Source organism: Symphalangus syndactylus, chromosome 2 (genome assembly GCF_028878055.3).
Source record: "Symphalangus syndactylus isolate Jambi chromosome 2, NHGRI_mSymSyn1-v2.1_pri, whole genome shotgun sequence".
NCBI lineage: Eukaryota > Metazoa > Chordata > Mammalia > Primates > Hylobatidae > Symphalangus > Symphalangus syndactylus.
Genome location: NC_072424.2, coordinates 89,252,955 through 89,277,407, shown reverse-complemented (window position 1 = coordinate 89,277,407; position 24,453 = coordinate 89,252,955). Strand labels below are relative to the sequence as shown.

General features: G+C 36.4%; 1 protein-coding gene across 8 annotated transcripts in view; it reads left to right on the top strand.

Moving 5' to 3' along the window:
- The window catches only part of REV3L (REV3 like, DNA directed polymerase zeta catalytic subunit), a 186,778-nt gene that overhangs the window by 71,868 nt on the left and 90,457 nt on the right, over nt 1-24,453 (top strand). For all 8 annotated transcript variants that reach the window (XR_010118720.1, XM_063630973.1, XM_063630980.1 and 5 more), the window contains 3 exons: nt 1,541-1,615; nt 7,475-7,635; nt 21,798-21,894. Coding sequence is in view for 7 of the 8 variants with exons in the window: in XM_063630973.1 (XP_063487043.1) it covers nt 1,541-1,615; nt 7,475-7,635; nt 21,798-21,894 (333 nt within the window). In the remaining variant the exon portion in view is untranslated. The remainder of the gene's footprint in view (nt 1-1,540; nt 1,616-7,474; nt 7,636-21,797; nt 21,895-24,453) is intronic.

The window sequence follows — 24,453 nt, the reverse complement described above, 5'->3', positions numbered from 1 at the left end:
AGCAAACTAGATGGGAAGTGGTATTATGGTATTATAAAAAGTTAAGAAAAGGGTGAAGAGTAAGAGGGAGGGATGAGTCAGGTGAGACTTTTCTGAGAAGGTAAATTAAGCAGAGTTCTGAATGAAGATTAAACAAGCTATGCAAAAGTCCAGAGCAGAGCTTTCCACTTGAGGGATCAAGTTAGAGGGTCTGAAATGTTTAGAGTGGTTGGAGGAGAAGGAAGAATGGTATGACTTGAGATTGGAGTGAGAGGCAAGGATGAGATGAGGAACCTTTTAGACCTTGGTAAATAGTTTTGTTGTTTGTTTTTTTTTTAACAGAAATTACTTTATAACAATAATACAGATGGCTTAAAACAACTAAAAAAATTGTTTATACCCAAAATAATGACTCTGCTACCAAATTAGTCCTTTATTTGATGTCCACTACACTATTAGACATCACAGAGAGGTGATGTCCTATGAGAGTAAATTCTGTTATCTACTGCCTGTCATAAGGGAACAATGTTTTTAAATGAAGAGTGATTGGGTTTATCCACCTAAAGATTTAACCGTGTATTAACAGACCACTTTTAAGCCAATACGAGCCTTTTATTTCATTCACAAATTTATGCCTGTTTATGTATTGTTTCTAATTACATCGTCTTTGAAAATAGTGTTCTGTATATCAGAGGTTGTAGTGTAGTTTCAGATCCTCCTGAAATGATGTGAGAGTTCAGCTTATTTCATCTTGCACCGAGGATTTCTCTCCCTGTTATATAGTCTTTTGCTTCCCTCTTTCCTCATTCCAGCTGATACCCTGAGAAAAAACTAAGCCATAACCTGGTTAGGTTGCTTAAGTAAGTCCACGGTCTTTTTCAGTCTCGTAAGTTCCTGTCTACACAGTTTTTTCACAGGCTGCACTTGATATGGTTGTGTGTTACAGGTTTATTCATATCAGCTACTGAAATGTATGCTGTGTATACATATAATAGGTAAATTGTCTCTGCCTATTGAACTTATAAAATAATAATAAACAGCTGAATAAGGAAAGTAATGTAAGTGTTGTTAATTAAAGGACTTTGTTGATGAAGAACTTCAGTTTTTAACAAAAAAATGGGAGCCAGAAGAATGCGGCTGAAAGGTCTGTTTCTCTCATATGTGGAGTAAAGCAAACAAAAATATGTTTTCTTATATGTGGAGTAAAGAAAACAAAAAGCACCTTAAAGAGTCTGATGTTTGAGATTAAGGGGTGGATGGTTTGTTCTTCCTTTGTGTCCATAGTTTTTTCAGAGTGATAATTTTTAATTCCCATCATCAGTAATGTAAAGAAAGTGATATTTTTTACACTTTTTAAAAAAGCTTCAGTATTTCATATGTTAACCTGTGCTAGGTTTAACTGAAAGGTTTGGGGTTTTTTTAATTTTTTTTTTTTGCAGGGGTGGATAATATTAAACGTAAGACTGAATTTGGCCAGCTGAATCTAATTAGGGCAATAAGTTGCATTATTTCATCTCTGAATTATGAAAATAATTTGAAATATCTTTTTCTTATATTTCAGGCCTTTTTATGGTTATCATGAGAAGGAAAGACACTTTATGAAGATCTATCTTTACAATCCTGCAATGGTGAAAAGGTACGAAGATAAATGAAACCAAAATATGAACAACTATCATTTAAGTATTTTAACAATAAAAAAAATCTAGAAAGAAGGCCTCTGTAGTTTGTAGTCTTATTAAAGACAGAGACCATAAAATACACATGTACGTGTATAGAGAGAGACCAGTGGCTTGGACTCTATGAAGGATATTTTAGAGGTGGAGGCTCCCAACTGCTTCTTTCCTGTTACAGATTAGAGAGTTCGTAGAAATAGGTAAGGAGAGATTATGGCTGCCTTGTATGATGTTAGGCCTCTTCTGGCCAGACCTTAGTTCAGCATTAAGAGAAAGTTGCTCTTTAGCTTCAAAGCAAGGAGAAATATGTAGGAGTGAGTCCAGAGTGAGAGGGCTTTTGAGATCTCAGAAACCTGTTGACTGTTTACTAGATGTTGGTGAAATTTTATATTCCAGGTTTTTTGTTGGTTTTGGTTTTGGTTGTTTTTTCTTCCCTCACTTAGTCTCCCTGCCTCTAGCTTATCCTCTCAATCATCGTGGAGGGCAGGGAAGGGCACATATATGGAAGATTTTAATCATCCTTTCAGATTCAAAACAAGGATTTTCACTATGTATAGTGGCAAGCTAGGGTAAGAGTGGCCTCAGAGGTGTACTGAGTATAATTTTTTCAGGAGGTCCTCTCTGCTAGTAGGTACTGGGTTCCAAAAAGTAACTTTTTTGTAAAACACAGATTGGATGTTTTCCCATAGTGAATTAAAGCACTACAGGGGGCACAACTGCCCAGGACATGAGGTTTACCCTGGATTAAACCATTTGAGTACTTCACTGAAGCACAGCTCTTTTCCCAATGGTTATTCCCTTGTCACTGAAAACTAGTTTTCCTACATCCTGCACTTGATCTTACCCAAAATAACTTCTGTTTTGTACCAGTTCCCCTCTACTTATACTTCCTCATATTCGTGGAGTACAAAAGTGCATTTTCTGTGGACTCTTACTCTCTCACACACATACAGAGTGGTAAGAGAGTAAACCTCAGTCATTTTTCCCTTTCTCGTCCACAAGTTGCGCTGGAGTGGGATCCATGATTAAAAGAGGCGTAAGTGTTTTATAAATAACCTATAAACTACTTAAATTATAAATACAATCAATTTTTTTCCTTGCAACCATAGCAAACACTAAACTTCTCAATAAGTTTGCTTTAAATTATATAGTCAGCTTATCACAATGCCATTCTAAAATTCCTGATTTATTAATGGATTCCTTCATTTATTCATCATTATTTATTCATTTATTATTTTTTCAAGACAGTCTTGCTTTGTCACCCAGGCTGGAGTACGCAATGGTGCAATCATAGCTCGCTGCAGCCACAAACTCCTGGGCTCCAGTGATCTTCCCACCTTAGCCTCCCGAAGTGCTGGGATTACAGGCCTAAGCCACCATACCAGACCTGTTTATGCATGTTTAATAAATATTTGTAAAGTACCTACATTATTTGATGCTCTGTGGAAGTTGCTGGGCAGACATGGTGAGCAAAGTGTGCATGGTTCATGCCCTCAGGGAACTTACAACAAGCTGGGGAGATAGAGCATACACAAGTAACCCAAATATATAAGCAAAAATTGTGGTACTCTTTGATCTGCCAAATGAAAACGTCAGTTCTGAATTCATCCATTTATTTTCTGTCCACTAAGCCTTAGTTTCTGATTACTGCAGAATAAAAAAAATTTTTTTTAAATTACACACTGGTGCCACTGTAAATTCATGGTTTTCAACTCCACCCAGACCCTTCCCTGCCTGCTATACATCTACTTTTTTCTAGTTAATTATCTCTTTACTATTCTCTATCCTCTACTCAGGCCTTACCTTCTTAGAGAAAATAGAACCCATCATTCTAGAGAGGTGGTTTTCAAAGTGTGAAGTGGGGATTTCTGAAACCCTTTCAGGGGATTTGTATGGTCAGAATTATCTTTATTATACTAAAATACTAAGATCTTTATTATGCTAAGATTATACTGATTTTCCTTTTACACTGTTTTCACTGATAGTGGGTTAATCCGGCACTTTGTCTGAAATCAGGGTAATGACATCAACTACTAATCATTGTGTTTTCTACCACTAAGCACTCACCTTTAAATAAAAAAAAAAAAAAAGCCGGTTTCACATAAGAATATCCATTAGGACATGGTAAAAATTATTTTATTGAATTTTGACCCTTGGTTATATATCTTTGTAACATTTATGTGACAAAATGAAAGTAACATGAAAGGCTATTAAATTATTCTTTCTTTTTCAACTCCGTATCTTTGTGAGGCTAAATTTTCTTCATATGCATCAACAAAAGCAATATACTGCAACAGATTGAGCAGAAGCTGATGTAATAATCCAGCTATCTTCTGTTGAAACAAGGATTTGTAAACATGTAAAACAATGTTTATTTTCTCACTAAGTTGTTTTTGTTTTGAAAAATACAGTTTAAAATAATGTTATTTATGTTAACATAGGAGTTTATTGTTATTTCAAAATTAGTAGGTGGGGCACGGTGGCTCACACTTGTAATTCCAGCACTTTGGGAGGCTGAGGCGGGCAGATCACGTGAGGTCAGGAGTTTGAGACAAACCTGGCCAACATGATGAAACCCCATCTCTACCAAAAAATACAAAAATTAGCTGGGCTTGTGGCAAGCACCTGTAGTCTTAGCTATTCTGGAGGCTAAGGTGGGAGAATCGTTTGAACCCTGGAGGTGGAGGTTGCAGTGAGCCGAGATCGCACCACTGCATTTCTGTTTTAATTTCTAATATGGTAAATATCAGTAGATATAAACCACATAAACAAAAGCTCTTTAGTGTTCTCAATAACGTTGTATTTGTTTTGTTTTGTTTTGTTTTTAAGATGGAGTCTCACTGTTGCCCAGGCTGGAGTGCAGTGGCACTGTGTTGGCTCACTGCAACCTCCACCTCCCAGGTTCAAGCAATTCTCCTGCCTCAGCCCCCTGAGTAGCTGAGATTACTGGTGCCCACCACCATGCCTGGCTAATTTTTTAATATTTTTAGTAGAGATGGGGTTTCACCATGTTGGCCAGGCTGGTCTCAAACTCCTGACCTCAGGTGATCTGCCCGCCTCAGGCTCCCAAAGTGCTGGGATTACAGGCGTGAGCCACCGTGCCCAACCCCTCAATAACATTTTAAGAACAAAAGGGGTTCTGGGGCCAAAAAGTTTGAGAACCACTGGAATAAAGCTCTCTTAAGGCCTTCTTAACCTTAAATTGCATTTACATCCATTCTCTCCTCGCTGCCTATTCCATGAAAGAAATTTTTCCTCCTCACCTCTGAGGCTCAAGATTCATCTTCTTTGATGTTTTCAAGGATCTCTTCCATCTATCGGCTATTCCCGTCTTTCTTTCCAATTCCATTTTAATATTATTAAAACTGCTAATTATATGCACACATTCATACTCAAAGAAACACCTTTCTCTTATAGCCATTCTCCTTGAAAGATTTATCTATACTTTGTGTATCCAACTTCTTACCTCCCATTCATTGTTTGTTTGTTTGTTTGTTTGTTTGTTTTGAAATGGAATCTTGCCCTGTTGCTCAGGCTGGAGGTCAATGGCACGATTTCAGCTCACTGTAATCTCATCCTCCCGGGTTCATGCAATTCTCCTGTCTCAGCCTCCTGAGTAGTTAGGATTACAAGCACCACCACCACATCTGACTAATTTTTTGTATTTTTAGCAAGGACCGGGTTTCTCCGTGTTGGCCAGGCTGGTCTAGAACCCCTGACCTCAAGTGATCCACCTGCCTCAGCCTCCCAAAGTGCTGGGATTACAGGCACGAGCCACTGTGCTCGGCTTTCCCATTCACTCTTTAACTTACTCCAATATGGCTTCTACCCCAACCATTTTACCGAAAATTGCTTTCACTAATGACCTCTGTGTTGCTAAATCCAATTTTAGGTCCTTACTTTTTGACCTCATGGTGATGCTTATGATGCCTTAAAACAATCCTAAATGTTAGCTTCTGTGATATGTACCACCTCTAGTTTTTCTCATACCAGTGTGATCAATCGTATTTCTGCCATTTTGTTGGTTTCCCTTCTAACATCTGTGGTTGTTTCTTAGAATTCTGCCTTAGACTTTCATCTTTTCTCTGTATATTTTCTCTTCCCTCTACAGACTTATCTACTCCCATGGGTTTGTTTGGTTTTGGTTTTGGTTTTTGTTTATCTTTATGCTTTTGACTTCCAAATGTATATGAATAGCCTAATTTCTCTCTAGAGCTTCTAAACAATATATCAAACCATCTACTGGATAGATAGAATAGCCCAGTGGTTAAGAGTAAGGGCTCACAAGGCAGAGAAATTTTGATTTGAATTTTAGCCCCTTTGTTTTTTTAAGAGATAGGATCTTGCTCTGTTGCCCAGGATGGCATGCAGTGGTGCCATCATACCTCACTGTAACCTGGAACTCCTGGGCTCAAGTGGTCCTCCCATCTCAGAGCTCTTCTACCTTTTGTGTGATTTTTAAATCTAAGATAATTTCTTTATTTATAAAATGGAGATGATCGTACCACAGACTTGTAATAAACATTACTTGTAATAAAGTACGTTAGCACAGTATCCAATATATAGTACTCAGAAATATGTTAGTTACCTCTGCTGTGTTAATAAAATGATTATTATTTTCTTTATGATTCATTTCCAATATTATTATTGGATCCCCACTATACCTAAATGCCCTTGTGTCTAAATTGAGTTTATCCTTATTCCCCTTCCAAAAAATCCCAAACAAACCAGTTTTTCTTACAGTTCTTCCCCTTTCAAATAATTGCAACACCACTAACCAGCTGCTTAAGCAAGAAATCTAGGCATCACCCTCAGCCCCTTTTCTGTCTCACCCTTCACATCTAGTTAGTCATCAAGGCCTGATCATTTCACCCCTTATATGTCTCCTGAATCAGTACATTTCTATGATTCTTGTTATAGCCACCATCCTTAGTTTTTCCACAATAGCCTATTTACTCCTTACCTGTAGTCTTCTGTGTTCTATAGCTAGTCTGGTGATGTCACTTTTCTGCTATTCACCTCTCAGACAAATTTCACTACCTCTTCAAATGTCTTAACAGGCTCTGCACGGTCTTACTTCTCATTACTTCTCTATCCCTGCCTGTGACACTAGGTCACAGTCTTACTCAGTGGTTTCAGTTCCTGAATAAGCCATGTTTTCTCGTGACACTTTACATGTGCAGTTTTATTTACGTGAATACTCTTCCTTCTCTTCAGAGAAAAAAGTGCCTCTAGTTCATCATTTAGTCTGTTGCTTAGAGAGTTTCTCTAAGGTTTTGTAGAAACCACCTCTGCACCTCTATCTGTTTAGTATCTTTTCTAGATGTTTAATGTATGTCCCCACATAGTACTTAACTATGCTGTGTATAATTGTCTGTTGTTTGTATTTGTCATCATGAAGGAAAAAAAATAGGAAGGAAAAATATCAAAATGGCAATACCTCTGAGTGGTGGGATTATAAGTAATGATTTCTTTTCCTTTTTTGAATATTTATTTAATCTTTTCAAAATTATCTGTTATTTTTAAAAGAATTTTATTTTAAAAACCTTTTGGTATTTTAATTTTTAAATATAGTTAGTATCAAATTGGTTTAAGACAAAATATTCTTCATCCATGCAGTTTTTTGTTATTCAGAACATGTTGCTTACTTTAAAACTTGATTGAAACTTTTAATTTCTAACAAAATACAAATTTCCGGTAAAACTGAGATGGAAATTTTGTGTGCTAATATGTGCTTTGTTCTCTATATTTCTATAATCATTGTTTCATTTAACATTTTAGGGAACATAATTTTATGATAAAACTTCTTTTTTCTTATTTAGGATATGTGAACTTTTGCAAAGCGGAGCTATAATGAATAAATTTTACCAGCCTCATGAAGCGCATATTCCCTACCTCCTACAGCTCTTCATTGACTACAATCTTTATGGCATGAATTTAATAAATCTGGCTGCTGTCAAGTTCCGAAAAGCAAGAAGTAAAAGTAAGGTTAATTTTCAATCAAATTAAAGTTTTGAAACAAGTGTTGTATAGTCAGTGATTTATAAAATAATATATATTTAGAAAATAAATGTTGAGTGACTAAAGAATGAAAAGAAATATATGCAAAGTGGGATTAGAGATTGTCAGAAAAAGCATCTCAGAAAAAAATTTTTTTTGGTAACAGCTTTATTGAGTTATAATTTATATCCATTTAAAGAGGACAGTTTGATGGTTTTTAGTATACAGGCTACCTAAAAGGTATTGTGGGTTTAGTTCTAGACCACTGCAAAAGTGAACCCTTTACACTGCTTAGCAATTGATATGTATTGTGATTCTTTTTTTTTTTTTAACCTCAGACCTTAATGTTACTTTTTATATTTTAGGAATAGTATATGATACACAATTCTAGAAATCCCTGGAGTTCTTAGAGCCTTGTTACTTTAGTCCAGCCCTTCCCTGATGGTGTGAATAGCTGTAGGTTAGTGGAGGTGTTGGTCTCTCAGCATTCCAGACGGATTCCTAAGTCCCTTGAGCCATCACCACCATTGAACATCCTTGTCCATTTTATCTCGGTGGGCTGTGCAAGCATTATTATTTTTCTTTGTGTGACATGACCTGAAAAATATTGCAGGCAGAGCTTTCTCTGGGTTGAATTTGGTATTGCTTTAAAGTTCTTTATTTATAGAGCCTTTGATATTATGAACAAAACAGAATAACATGGCTATTTGAATAAGTGATTTCCTCTCAAAACAAATTTATTTCTCCTTTTACATTTGTAACTTTCTGAGGTGAAAAGTAGGAGATCCCAGATTTTTTACTGTTGGAATGGAAAGTTACAGACGAGAGAAGGCTAGAGCATCTTGAATGGTGAATCCTTTCTGGAAGGTTTTCATTATATTTTGCCCAGATCCATCAGTGGAATCACTGTCAGTGACAGCTATAGCCTTATGAAATGCACTTCTTAAATAATAAGACTTGAAAGTCGAAATTACTCTTTGACCCATGGGCTGCAGAATGGATGTTGTGTTAGCAGGCAGAGAACCAACATTAGTCTTCTTGTACATCTCCGTCAGACCTATTGGGTGACCAGGTGCATTGTTAGTGAGCAGAAATAGTTTGAAAGGAATCTTTTTTTCTGAGCAGTAGATCTCAACAATGGGCTTAAAATATTCAGTAAACCATGCTGCAACCGTTATACTGTCATCCATGCTTTTTTGATCCACTTATAGAACACAGGCAGAGTAGATTTAGCATAATTCTTAAGGGCCCTAGGATTTTCAGAATGGCAAATAAGCATTGGCTTCAACTTCCCGTTACAGCAGCATTAACTAACCCTACCAAGAGAGTCCTTTGAAGCTTTGAAATCAGGCATTGACTGCTCTCTAGCAATGGAAGTTCTAAACAGCATCTTCTTCCCAGATAAGGTTGTTTTCATCTACATTGATAATCTGTTATTTAGTGTATCCACCTTCATCAGTTATCTTAGCTAGGTCTTCCGGAGAACTTGCTGCAGCTTCTACATCAGCCCCTGCTGTTTCACCTATCTGCAGTAAGGCTATTTCACTTTCTTATCGTTTGTGTGTTCCATTGGAGTAGCACTGTTAATTTCCTTCAAGAACTTTTCCTTTGCATTCACTACTTGGCTAACTGGTACAAGAGACCTAGCTTTTGGCTTATTTTGGCTTCTGACATGCCTTCCTTGGTAAGCTTAATCATTTTTAGTTTTTGATTTAAAGTGAGAGACATGTGACTCTTCATTTGAACATTTAGAGGCCATTGTAGGGTTACTAATTTGCCTAATTTCAATATTGTAGTGTCTCAGGGAATAGGAAGGTGCTAGGAAAGAAAGAAACGGGAATGGCCAGTCAGTGGAGCAGTTGGAACACACTCAAGTTCGCTGTCTTTTATGGGCACGGTTTATTGAGGTACCTGAAAACAATTAACAATAGTAACATCAGAGATCACTGTTCACAGGTTTGAAATATTGCAAGAGGAACCAAAATGTGACAGAGAAGCACAAAATGAACACATGCTCTTGTAAAAATGGCACCAATAGATTTGCTCAATGCAGAGTTGCCACAAATGTTCAATATGTAAAAATTGCAATATCTGCAAAATGCAATAAAGCAAAGCACAATTTAATGGGGTATTCCTGTATTTGGGGTTATGTAACCATCACCACAAATTTAGAACATTTTCATCACCTCTGAAAGAAATCCTATGACCTGTAGCAGTCACCCCCAAGCTTCCCATGTTTCCCACTCCTGAGCAACCTTACTAATCTACTTTTGGTTTCTGTATATTTGCCCATACTGCACATTTAATGTAAGTGGAATCATATAATATGTGGGGTTTTTTTCTACTTAGCATAATGTTTTCACGGTTCATCAGTGTTATAGCTTATATCAGTACTTTGTTTCTTTTTATGGCCAAATAATACTCTGTTATGTGAATACACTACATTTTATTTATTCCTATCCCAGTTAATGGATATTTTGGCTATTATGAACAATGCTGCTGTGAACATCCATTTATGAATTTTTGTGTAGCTATATATTTTCATTTCTCTTGGACACCTACCTGGGAGTAGAATGTCTGTGTCAAGTGTTGTAGCATCTTTTGCCTTTTCTTCTCATTGAATTCCTTCCTTTCTACTTCTCTTAAAATGAAACTGACACTTCCAATCCTAATATCCTTACTAACTGCCATAATTTTTTTTCTTTTCCATCACTGTCAACCTTCTTGAAGCAGAGGTTAGCATTTTTTGTCTCTTAGTTCACTTTTGGTTTAACTCCTCCCATTTCTTCTACCATACCCAAACTATGCTCTGAAAAGTCACCAGGGAGGGTTTCTTTTTGTTGACGTGAATAGTGGGATCAACCCTTCTGCTGAAAACAATTTAAAGGCCAGGCAACATTGAAATAAAAAAATTTAAATGCATTGAAGAGTTTATGAACAATAAAGAAGTGCAGGCCAAAAGGGAATAGAGCGCTAAAAACAACTTTTGACCTCAGGGCATTTACTAATCTTGGAAAATTAAGAATCTTCTTTGGGAAGGCCATGCTGGGTGAGAGAGATGGAAAGCAGAACTGGGTCCTGCCCAGCAGGTGGGAGCCCTCCACAGGTTAAGGTAGGGCCTCAAATGCATATTCTCTTAAGGTGAGCACAGACTGGGAAATGGAACATACTTCAGACAGTTTTTTTTTCAGTATAGTTTGAATCTCCTGGGACTAAAAGAGATTCCCAAATCCAGAGCTTGATCTAAGATGGTGCTGGTCTAGTAATAGACTCAGATCTGACAGAAGCAGCAAGTGCAAATCCTCCCTAGAGGATATTATTTTTATTTTTTATTATTTTTTTCTTTATGAGACAGGGTTTTGCTGTCACCAGGCTGGAGTGCAGTAGTGTGAACATGGCTCACTGCACCCTCCACCTCCTGGGATCATGCAGTCCTCCCACCTTAGCCTCCCATGTAGCTGGGACCACAGGACCGTGCCACCACCCCTGACCAATTTTTTTATATTTTTTGTGGAAACAGAGTCTCACTTTGTTGTCTAGGCTGGTCTTAAACTCCTGGGCTAAAGCATTCTTCCCGCCTCAGCCTCCCAAAATGCTGGGATTACAGGCATGAGCCACTGTACCTGGTCTATCTTTATTGGTCTCAAGTTATTCCTAAAAATATAATTTAAAGTATAATATGATTTGGCACACAATTTAGAATATACCAGGCACACAAGAAAACTAGCCTCCATGAGTAAAACCCAGTAAACACACACACACCTCAGACCTGCAAAGAATTCAGATATTTTGAATTATTAGATGAAGACTTAAAAAACTATAATCCAGAGTCTTTATTATTTATTTAGAGACAAGAGTCTCACTCTGTTGGCCAGGCTAGAGTGCAGTGGCATGATCTTGGCTCACTGCAACCTCTACCTCCTGGGCTCAAGCCATCCTCCCACCTCAGTCTCTCAAGTAGTTGGGACTACAGGTGCATGCCACCGCACCCAGCTAATTTGGATAATTTTTTTATAGAGAGAAGATTTCGCCATGTTGCTCAGGCTGGTCTTAGAACTCCTAGGCTTAAGCGCTCCACCACCTCAGCCTCCCAAAGTGCTGGGATTACAGGCATGAGCCACCATGCCTGGCCTCCAGAATCTTTATCAAATGATGATATATGCAATGCTCTAATGTCATGTTATATTCACTAATAGTTTTGTCTCTCCAGCATGCTAGTAATTTTCTTATATGGAACAACTTATGCATTAAAACTTTTTTTCAGAAGAGAGTGTTTTGTGGTGACAACGTATTAAAATTACATTTTTATTTTAAATACACAAATATTGAAGCATTGAAACTAGCATGTGCCTCCTTTTTAGAGCAGAGTAATTCATTTGTTCATAACTAATTCTTCTGGATAATAACCTCAGGTTTAGATGACAACTTACAGTTTACTAAATGCCAGTTTTTCTTATCTTCTCTGTATCTTAGAATAGTATAAAATTCCCACGGTAAACCAAAGTATGTGAGCAAGTAACTTGCCCTTGGTCCTTAGAATTCCCAAGAGGGAATCATATAATGAAGGATGAAGTAGGCTTGGCTTTTTCTCCATAAAGACTGAAAGGAAAGGAAGGAAGAGGGAAGACAGAAGAAAAGCAGGACAGAGTCAACTGTCCATTAATTTCTCCCATCTTTGTGAAGGTTGTATTATTTCATATCCAGGAGATAATGCTTTTTTAAAGTATGGAGACTTCCAAAAGTTAAGGTTTAAGGAGTTCATTACCCACTTTCGAGACTTACTATAAAGCAACAGTTATCAAGACAGCATGGTATTGGCAAAAAGATAAACACATATACCAATGGAACAGAATAGAGTCCAGAAATGGACCTATATTTGAAATAATTCATAATTGGCCCATATAGTCAACTTAACTTTGATAAAGATATAATGGTAATTCAATGGAGAAAGCATAGCCTTTTCAGCAAACAGTGCTGGGATAATTGGACGTCCATATGCCAGAAAATAAAAATAAAAGAACATATTTTTGTATGTTCTTCACAACCTTATACATCACATACTTCACACCTTAAATAATAATTAGAATACTTCACAAACTTAAATGTAAAATATGAACCTATCAAACTTCTAGCAGAAAATAAAGGGAAAATGTGCCCAATCTTGGGTTTGGCAATGAAGTTTTAGATATGACACCAAAAGCACCATCCATGAAAAGAGAAATTAATGTTAGATTTTGTCAAAATTAAAAACTTTTACTTTGTGAAAAACAGTGTTAAAAAATGAAAAGACAAGTCATGGACTGGGAGAAAATGTTTGCAGATTACGTATCTGATAGAGAGGACTTGTGTATAAAATATATAAGAATTCTTAAAAATCAACAATAAGAAAGCAAACAGTCCAATTAAAAATGGTCAAAAGACCTAAACAGACACTTCACCAAAGAAGACATAAGGATGGCAAACACGTGAAAAGATGATATTCAACATTATTTGTCGTTAGGGAAATACAGATTAAAACTACAAAGGGCTACCACTATATACCTATTAGAATGACTACAGTTCGCAAGACTGACAATAACAAATGTTGACCAAGAGGTGGAACAGCAGCGCTGACGTTCTTTGCTGGTGGGAATGCAAAATAGTATAGTCACTTTGGAAGACAGATAGTTTCTCAGAACACTAAACATAGACTTAGAGTGCGACCCAGTGATGGCACTCCTAGGTATGTTTACCTAAGTGATTTAGGTCCACCCAAACCTGTATGCAAATGTTTATAGCAACTTTATTCATAACTGCCAAAAATGTAAAGCAACCGAGATGTCCACTCAACAGGGAAATGGATAAACTTTGATAACATTTAGTGATAAAAAGGAACAAACAATTGATTCACATAACATGGATGAATCTTTAAAGCATTTTACTAAGTTAAAGAAGCCAGACCAAAAAGGATACAAACTGTGTGACTTCATTCACATGACATTCTGGAAAAGGCAAAACTGTAGAAGCAGAAAATGGACTATTAGTTGTTAGGGTTTAGGAGAGAGGGAAGTATTGGCTGCAAAGGGGATGTACAGGGGACTTTTTAAGAGTGAAGGAATTATTCTGTATAGTTCTGGGTTGGTGGATACGTGACTATTCATTCATCAAACTCTATAACCACGTGATGTACCTTAACCAAGTGATGAAGTTTAATGTCACCAGTTATGTCATGTGGGTGTCATGTGCCCCCTCATGTGATGTGATAACAAAGGTACTTCGCCTGTGTGATATTCTTGCCAAAAACTCATAACCCCAGTCTACTCATGAGAAAAACATCAGACAAACCCAAATTGGGAGTTGTCCTACAGATTATCTCATCAGTACTCGACTACGAAGGTCATGAAAAGCAAGGAAAGACAGATAAATAGACCAGAGGAGACTGAGAAGACATGGCAGCTGAATGCAGTGTGGTGTCCTAGATTGGATCCTGGAACAGAAAGAGGACATTAGTGGAAAAACTGGTGAAATTCAAATAAAAGGTTTTGTTTAGTTAATAGTAATCTTCCAGTGTCAGTTTCTTTGTTTTGACAAATATACCATGATAATATGTTAACAATGAGGGAAACCAGGTGTCTGGTATATGGAAACTCTCTGTACTACCCTTGGAACTTTTTTGTAAATCTAAAGTTATTCAAAAATAAAAAGGTTACTGGGGAAAATAATAAGTTAGTTATCATTGTCAAGTATAACCGAGAATTTAAGACAGATTGAGGAATGGAAGAGCTTCTAGAGTATATACATTAGGTATTATAGAAAGAGGAGATAATTTTCATAATTAGTTTTTTCCAGTAGGTGAAAAAGCACAAGAATAGTTTGAATTAGCAAATATACAGAAACCATTTATTTTATTTATAAAAGTTAGATTATTGGAATGGTACTCAGAAGGGTTTTTTTCAGAATATAGGAAGTGTTTACAGATTTGAAGGCATCATTATGTGAAATTTATTAGGTTGGTGCAAAAGTAATTGCAGCTTTTGCTATTACTTTCAGTGGCAAAAATCACAATTAGTTTTGTACCAACCTAATAGTAGAAGGAAAGTTAAAAACAGGGAAATTGCAGTATGATAAAAAAATTTACATCTTCTTTCATCATATAGTTAGCCCTCAGGTTTTTGTTTTTGTTTAGTATGAGATAAAAGATTATACTGAAATCATGTACAAAATCAATGAATAATTTATTTTATTTTGTCATGTTATCTCAGGCACATTACAGTTTAACTTGACAATAAACTTCTTGTAAGTAAATATATATATTACATGTATGCATAACTTCATTTTACCTGATAATATAATACATATTAATGGAGTTTTACTTTTGAAAGTAAAATACATTTAAAAATGAAAATGATTTAGAAATTTGAGTATTGTATGTACATATACAGTTTTGCCTCAGCACTCAGTTGTATAATCAGTGGTCAAATGAAATGGAAATGATGCTAATTACTGTAGTTGTTAAAGTGAAGTGTATAAAGTATGTAAATGGGACAATTTTTTTTCTTTTTTCTTTTTTTCCCCCTACATGGGTAAAAGAGGAATAAATGGAGCAAATGTTCTGAGCACCACAGAGGCATTTTCTATTTTTTTAACATCCACAGTTGAAAAATATATGTATATATGATATAGAATTATATATATTTAAATTTGGGAGTTTCCATGTTCTTTAGGGAAATATGCTAAAACAGTATGGTATAGTAACTGGATCAGTAAACTTGTGTAGATTATTTGTGTCAGTTTATTAGAAAATAATATTTGTTGTAATTTACAACTTGAAAAGTAATTTATTATAAATGCCCTATCCATACTGTAGCAAAGCCTTTTAAATTTTCTGAATGTATATAAGACCAGTTGCATGTTTTGGCATGTGTTTTGTCAAAATAGCAAAGATAGTAATGCCTTATATCATTCTAACTATACCATCTTGTGATGAAACTAGTCAGATAAGAAAATCAAAGTACTAAATTTAGCTGGAGAGGATTGTAAATTTAGTATCTTAATGTTAGGATTCTTTTTGATGCCACTCATTCAACTTTTTCTTTTTTTTTGAGACAGAGTCTCACTCTGTCGGCCAGGCTGGAGTGCAGTGGCACGATCTCGGCTCACTGCAACCTCCGCCTCCTGGGCTCAAGCAATTCTCCTGCCTCAGCCTCCCGAGTAGCTGAGATTATAAGCATGTACCACCATGCCTGGCTAATTTTTGTATTTTATAGTAAAGACGGGGTTTCACCATGTTGGCCAGGCTGGTCTCAAACTGCTTACCTCAGGTAATCCGCCCACCTTAGCCTCCCAAAGTGCTGGGATTACAGGCATGAGCCACCACACCCAGCCAACTTTCTCTCAGAAAACTTAAATTCCCGTAAGAAATCACAACAAAGATACTAAAATTTAGAAACTACTTCCAAAAAATGACCTCAGGACTGTTTTCTGAAACTGGGACATCTAAGCAGAAATGTGTAGTCTCTTCAATTGCAGCTCAAATTCTATTTGCATTTGACCCAGGTTTCCAATCATCGTTACTGCCATTACTTCTGGAATGCGTTGTGTATTTTCTTTTTGTTCAGGGATTAGTATTAAAAGTATCTTTTGAATTTTATGTGGAATTTCCATTTGAATTTTAGTTGAGGCTCATGTAGATTACCCTAGGAGTATAGATTAAAATATTTAAGAATTTGTAATTCTTTATTTTGCAAATAAGATGTTAAGCGTATCTACCACAATAGCACATTTTATGTATCATACCTTTATTCTACTGTAAAAGTATTGTAGCCATTTTTTCCTTGGATTTATACATTGCAATTTTTTTCTCCTCTTAGTTTTGAACCATTAGTCTCAATGGTTTCTTCCTGTGTGTGTATTTCTTGCTGTATATGAATTTTTAGGACACAATTTTAGTAACTAGACACATAAGTTATATATTATTTTACTTAAAGGGAACATTCCTATAGTGTGCTACTAGAGAAGTTTCTCTGAACATGTAGAGTGCTGAAAATATGTAACAGTTCTCAATATGTATGCACCCAACACCAGAGCACCCACATATATAAAGCAAATATTATTAGATTAAAAGCAAATGTTATTAGATTTGATTGTTAGCATCTGTCCAATGCTGAGAGTGGGGTGTTGAAGTCCCCAGCTAGCCAATACAATACAGTGATAGCTGGGGACTTCAACACCCCACTCTTAGCATTAGGCAGATAATCTAGACAGAAAATCAAAAAAGAAACATTGGATTTAAACTTTACTTTAGAGCCGGGCACCGTAAGCCTGACACTTTGAGAAGCTGAGGCAGGAGGATTGCTTGAGCCCAGGAATTTAAGACTAGCTCAGGTAACATAGTGAGATCTCATCTTTACAAAAAATATAAAAATCAGCCAGGTGTGGTGGCATACACCTGTGGTCTCAGCTACTCAGGAGGCTGAGGTGGGAGGATTGCTTTATGCCTCGGAAATTGAGGCTGCAGTGAACTGTGGTCAAACCACTGCACTGCAGCCTGGTGACAGAACAAGACACTGTCTCAATAAATAAATAAATTGCACTTTAGACCAAATGGACCTAACAGACATTTACAGAACATTTTATCCAGTAGTTGCAGAATACACATTCTTCTCATCAGCATGTGGAACATTCTCCAGGAAAGATCATATGTTAGGCCACAAAACAAGTCTCAACAAATTTTAGAAAATTGAAATCATATTAAGTGTCTTTTCTGACCACTATGGAATAAAACTAGAAATCAATAAAAAGAGAAACTTTGGAAACTGTACAAATACATGGAAATTAAACAAAATGCTCCTGAACCTTTATTGGATCAATGAAGAAATTAAGAAGGAAATTTAAAAATTTCTTGAAACCAGTGAAAATGGAAACACAGCATACCGAAACCTATGAGATACAGCAAAAACAGTACTAAGAGGTAAGTTTATAGCAATAGGTGCCTATGTCAAAAAAACAGATTTCAAATAAACAATGTAATGATGTAGAAAAGCAAGAACAAAGCCAAAATAGAAGAAGAAAAGAAATAATAAAGATCAGAGTAGAACTAAACAAAATAGAGACTAAAAAAAAATACAAAAGATCAGAGAAATGAAAAACTGGTGCTTTGAAAAGATAAATCAATAAATCGCTAGCTAGACTAACCAAGAAAAAAGAAGACGTACATAAAATTAGACATGAAAAAGGAGACATTACAATTTATATAACAAATACAGAGGATCATCAGAGACTATCATGAACAACTATAAGTTGGGAAACCTAGAGAGAATGTATACATTTTTGGACACATTACAGCATACCAAGATTGAACCAGAAAGAAATAGGAAACCTGGCCAGGCATAGTGGCTCACACCTGCAATCCTAGCATTTTGGAAGGTCAAGGTGGGAGGAAGGCTTGAGCTCAGGAGGTCAAGACCAGCCTGGGCAACAGTGAGACCTTGTCTCTATTTTAAATTTTTAAAAAAGAAAACCTGAGCAGACCAATCACAAGTAACAAGATTGAATCTGTAATTTAAAGGTCTCCCAATAAAGAAAATCCCAGGTCTGGATGGCTTTACTGCTGAAACCTGCCATACTTAGAAAGAAAAACTAACACCAATTCTTCTCAAACTAGTCCAAAAATTTGAAGAGGGGGAAATTCTTCCTAACTCATTCTATGAAGCCAACATTATCCTGATACCAAAATCAGACAGGACACAACAAAAAAAGAAAACTACAGGTCAGCATCACTGATGAACGTAGACAGAAAAATCCTCAACAAAATACTAACAAATGGAATCCAACAAAACATTAAAAAAAGAAAAAAATACACCATGATCAAGTGAAATTTATCCTAGGGCCAGGCACAGTGGCTCATGCCTGTAATCCCAGCACTTTGGAAGGCTGAGGTGGGTAGATCGCTTGAGCCCAGGAGTTTGAGACCATCCTGGGCAACATGGTGAAACCCTGTCTACAAAAAATAAAAAAATAGCTGGGTATGGTGGCATGCACCTGTAGTCCCGCCTACTTGGGAGACTTAGGTAGGAGGATGGCTTGAGCCCGGGAGGCGGAGGTTACAGTAAGCCGAGATCATGCCACTGTACTCAAGCCTAGGTGACAGAGTGAGATCCTGTCTCAAAAAATTATTTCAGGGGTGCAAGGATTGTTCATTATATGCAAATCAATAAATGTGATACATCACATCAACAGAATGAAAGACAAAAACCATATGATCATCTCAGCTAACACAGAAAAGTTATTTGATAAAATTCAATGTCCCTTCATGATAAAAACTACTGACAAGTTAATCATAGAAGGACCATACCTCAAATAATTAACACCATGTCTGAAAAACCCACATTTAACATCTTACTGAATGGGGAAAAGCTGAAAACCTGCCCTCTAAGAACTAGAAGAAGACAGGATGCCCATTTTTACCACTCCTGTTCAACATAGTACTGGAAATTCTAGCCATAGCAATCAGGTAATGTAAAGAAATAAAAGGCACCAAATTGGGAAAAAAGAGGTGGAATTGTCCCTTTTTCACAGATGACATATGGAAAAACCTGAAGACTCCAACAAAAAACTCTTAGAACTGATAAACAAATTTAGTAAAGTTGCAGATTTTCTTAAAAACCCACAAAAAACCAATAGCATTTCTGTGCACCAATAACAACTAGCTGAAAAAGAAAACAAGAACACAATCCCATTTATTATGGCTACCAAAAAGAATACTAATAAATTTAACCAAGGAAGTAAAGGTTGTATAGGAGGAAAACTAGAAATTACTGATAAAATTAACTGAAGTAGACAGTGGAAATAGACAAATGGAGACATCCCATGTTCATGGATCAGAAACATTAATATTGTTAAAATGGCCATATTTTCCAATAAAATCTAGAGATTCATTGCAGTTCGTATCAAAATACCAACGACATTCTTCATGGAAATGGAAAAAAAATTCTAAACTTCATGTGGAACCACAAAAGAGCCTAAATAGCCAAAGCAATGCTGAGCAAAAAGAACAATTGGAGACATCGTACTACCTGAGGTCAAAATAATACTACAAAGCTTTAGTAACCAAATCAGCATGATGTTGGTATAAAAACAGACACATAGGCTGAGCATGGTGGCTTACTCTTCTAATCTCAACAGTTTGGGAGGCTGAGGTGGGAGGATAACTTGAGTCCAGAAATTTGAGTCCAGCCTGGGCAAGATAGTCAAACCCCATCTCTACAAATTAGCCAGTCACAATGGCGCATGCCTGTTGCCCTAGTAGCTTGGGAGGCTGAGATGGGAGGATCATTTGAGCCTGGAAGCTCAAGGCTGCAGTGAGCCATAATCATACACTGCACTCCAGCCTGGATGACAGTGAGACCCTGTCTCAAAAAAAAAAAAAAAGAAATTGTAGGGCAGATACTCTGGGACATTGGTCTGGGAAAAAATTTTATGGCTAAGACCTCAAAAGCACAGGCAACCAAAGCAAATAGACAAAAAGGACTGTGTAAACTAAAAAGCTTCTGCACAGCAAAAGAAACAACAGAGTAAAGAGACAGCGTACAGAATGAGAGAAAATATTTGCAAACTATTCATGAAATGAGACTAATATCCAGAATATATATATAAGGAACTCAACAGGAAAAAAATAGTTTTGTATCTGAATAGACACTTCTCAAAAGAAGACATACAAATGGCCGGCAGGTATGTTTTTTAAATGCTCAACATCACTAATCATCAGGGAGCTGCAAATCAAAACCACAATAAGCAATCATCTTACCCCAGTTAGAATGGCTGTTATGGAAAAGACACCAACAAATGCTGGTGAGGATGCAAGGAAAAGGAAACTATTATACACTGTTGGTGGGAATGTAAATTAGTACAGCCATTATGCAAAACAGTATGGAGGTTTCTCAAAAACCAAAAACTAGAACTACCATATGATACAGCAATCCCACTGCTGGGTATTTATCCAAAGGAAAGGAAATCAGTATATCAAAGATAGATACCTACACCCCCATGTTTATTGCAGCACTATTTGTAATAGCCAAGATACGGAATCAACCTTAAGTGTACATCAGCAGATGAATGGATAAAGAAAATGTGGTATATATACACAATGGAATTATATTCTGCCATAGTTTTTATGAAAGTGAAATTCTGTGATTTGCAGCCACATGGATAGAATTGAGATCATTATGTTAAATGAAATAAGCCAGGCCCGGAAAGACAAATATCACATGTTCTTACCTGATGTGGGAACTAAAAAAAGTTCATCTTTAGCCAGGAGTCGTGATGCACCCCTGTAGTCTCAGCTACATGGGAGGCTGAGGCAGGAGGATGGATTGAGTCCAGGAGATTGATTCCAGTCTGGGCAACACAGCAAGATGTCATGTCAAAAAAATAAATAAAAAGTAGAATGGTAGTTACTAGAGGCTGGGAAGGGTGTATGGGAAGGGTTCCAGGAAGATATGAAGACAGACTGGTTAATGGATATAGACATACAATTAGACGAAGTAAGTTCTAGTGTTTGATAGCATACAGGAGTGACTGTAGTTAACAACAATATATTATATATTTCAAAATAACTAGAAGAGAAGATTTGAAATGTTCTCAACACAAATGGTGAATAATGTTCAGGCTGATGGACATCATAAGTACCTTGATTTTGTCATTACAGATTGTATGCATGTGTGAAAATACCACATGTGCTCCATAAGTATGTACAAATATTATGTATCAATAAAAAGGGATCTGTAATTTATGAGTAATAAAATTTTTTAAAGAACATTTACCAGCCGGGCATGGTGGCTCACGCCTATATTCCCAGCACTTTGGGAGGCCAAGGCAGGCGGATCATGAGGTCAGGAGATCGAGACCATCCTGGCTAACACGGTGAAACCCCGTCTCTACTAAAAATACAAAAAAAATTAGCCGGGCTTGGAGGCTACTCAGGAGGCTGAGGCAGGAGAATGGCATGAACCTGGGAGGTGGAGCTTGCGGTGAGCTGAGATTGCGCCACTGTACTCCAGCCTGGGCAACTGAGCGAGACTCCGTCTCAAAAAAAAAAATTTACCTTCTAAAAAGTAATTATATGAAAATTAAAAGTAGAATTTATTCCTTTTACCTTTCTATTCCTAGGTAATACATTGCATGCAACTGGATCCTGCAAGAATCATTTATCAGGAAATTCTCTTGCTGATACTTTATTTCGGTGGGAACAAGATGAAATACCAAGGTTAGTTAATGTTGTAAAGGAAATGAAAATTTTACATATATCCTAGTTGTGATCAGAAATCAGTGGTTACCATAATTAAATTTTAACCTTTTATTGTATTGGATCTTTTTAATCTATACACTTATCAAAAAAAAGCAATCCTTGACATTAGTGTGTTACAGGGAATAAACGATTTAAAAAACAGACCATGAAAATGTACTAGTTATTATCTAATTAACAGGAATACGAGGTAGATATCGTTATAGTTTTCGGCAGCATTCATCCTCATCATCTATTCTAATTTGATATCCTATAACTTGTCAAGTAAAAAAAATTACATTTATGATAAAATAGTAATTTAAAACAAAAATCTAAATATTTTTAATAAAAACGCCTAAAATTTATAAATATTAAATATGTAATAAAGTATTTTGACATGCTCTGTTTTTGAATAATATAATTTGTAATTTATTTGTTTCATTATTGATTAGATTTTTTTTGGAGGCAGTATATTCCAAATGCTTGGATTTTTCTATTTCAAAGCAACTATGTATTTGCTTATGCAAATTTTTTACTCATACATTTTCTATCTACTGGTGCTAATTTTTAATTCTGAAAACTACTTCCCCTCCATAGGAACACCTCCTGTTCTGAATGTCTGAAGTAGTTTTGTGTAAGGGCAAGTTGTAAATTTCTACTGTGAGATTATATTTTTTGAGGTTATTGTTTCCCTCCATTCTCTCAAATGTGCTACTTCTGGACTATTCATCCTTGACATTTACGACATAATTATTTCAAATTACAAAACTTTTTTATATAAGAAAACTGTTGATCATAAACATTTTTAAATCTGATACTTCAATGTGTGTTAAATTGTACGAATGAAGAGGACAATTCACATTTTGTTGTTGTCGAGACAAGGTCTCGCGCTGTTGCACAGACCAGAGTTCAGTGGCACAATCTCAGCTTACTACAACCGCCGCCTTCTGGGCTCAAATGATCCTCCCACCTTAGCCTCCCAAGAATCTAGGACTACAGGTGTGCAACACCATGCCTGGCTAATTTTTAAAAATTTTTGTAGAGATGAGGTCTTACTATAATGCTCAGCCTCCCAAGTATCTGGGACTATAGGTGTGCAACACCATGCCTGGCTAATTTAAAAAAAAATTTTGTAGAGATGAGGTCTCACTATGTTGCTCAGGCTGGCCTCCCAAGCCGAAGCTGGGATCACATTTATGAGCCACCAAGCCCAGCTGACAATCTACATTGAGAAATATTTTTTCTGAAAGGGAAAGGGATATATTATGATAGGTTGGCTAATATATTCCTTCTCTATCAATGGTGAAAAGATACGTGTGTTTTTAATATCTAAATATATACTTTTGAGTACATATATACGTATATTATTTGAGTTGTAAAAATTCTGTGGTTTAACAAACTAACGTGTAGTATTCCATCAAAATTTCCTTTAAAATAGACAGTGGAAAATGAGGTTTTGCTAACATGTTTTTCTTAAAACATTAAAAAGTGTTTCAAGGCCAGGGCGCAATGGCTCACACCTGTAATCCCAGCACTTTGGGAGGCCGAGGTGGGCAGATCACTTGAGGTCAGGAGTTCAAGACCAGCCTGGCCAACAAGGTGAAACCCCTTCTCTACTAAAAATACAAAAATTAACTCTGCGTGATGTCACATGCTTGTAATCCCAGTTACTTGGGAGGCTGAGGCAGGAGAATTGCTTGAACCTGGGAGGTGGAGGTGGAGGTGAGCTGAGATCGCACCAGTGCACTCCAGCCTGGGTGATGGAGTGAGATTCCATCTCAAAAAAAAAAAAAAAAACCGAAGTGTTTCAAATCAAAAGTTAATGAAGTATGTCATCACCCACTTGGTAGTAAAATTATGGATCTCCCCTTTTCCACTTGGTGTCCATTTTTGTACAAGGCCTGAATTTTGGAATGAGTAAACTAGGATCCACACTAGATGTTATCTCTTCATTCTGTTAAGTAGGGTCAATAATGGGTGTCTTCTTTATCTTCTCTTTTGGGGCACTGATGAAAAGCAAATGCTTTTGAGTCAAAGATCCTGACTGGGAAACAATCCTTTGTAGTTCTCATAAAAATTAATGACCTGGTGGTATCATTACGTTTCCTAGCTATGATCCCACTGTTGATCATTCATATAGTTTATCAATTCTGTAGTTACAAAGAATTTTAAAGTATTCCCCATCTCAGCAGTAGTTGAGGGCAGGAAGAATGGTGAATATCGTTTGCCAATTTCTCAGTGTGCTCACCTTCCTGTATCTCTTATTGCATGTTCTCCCTCGTTTTTTGAATACTGAAAAAGATGTCTCTAGGCAACTGATTTCATATGTGTATGGTTTTTTTATGCATTCCTCTGTGGTTTTTATATTATCCTATTGCATTCTGCCCTGGGTATAAAACCATATGCTAAAACGTTTTATATTCCTTTTATATAAAATATAATGAACCAAAATATGTAGAATATACTTCAAAAGGATCTAATAGGGTTGTCAGTATGTTTTGTATTTTTCTCATCCTATTTTTCATTATATATACATATAAA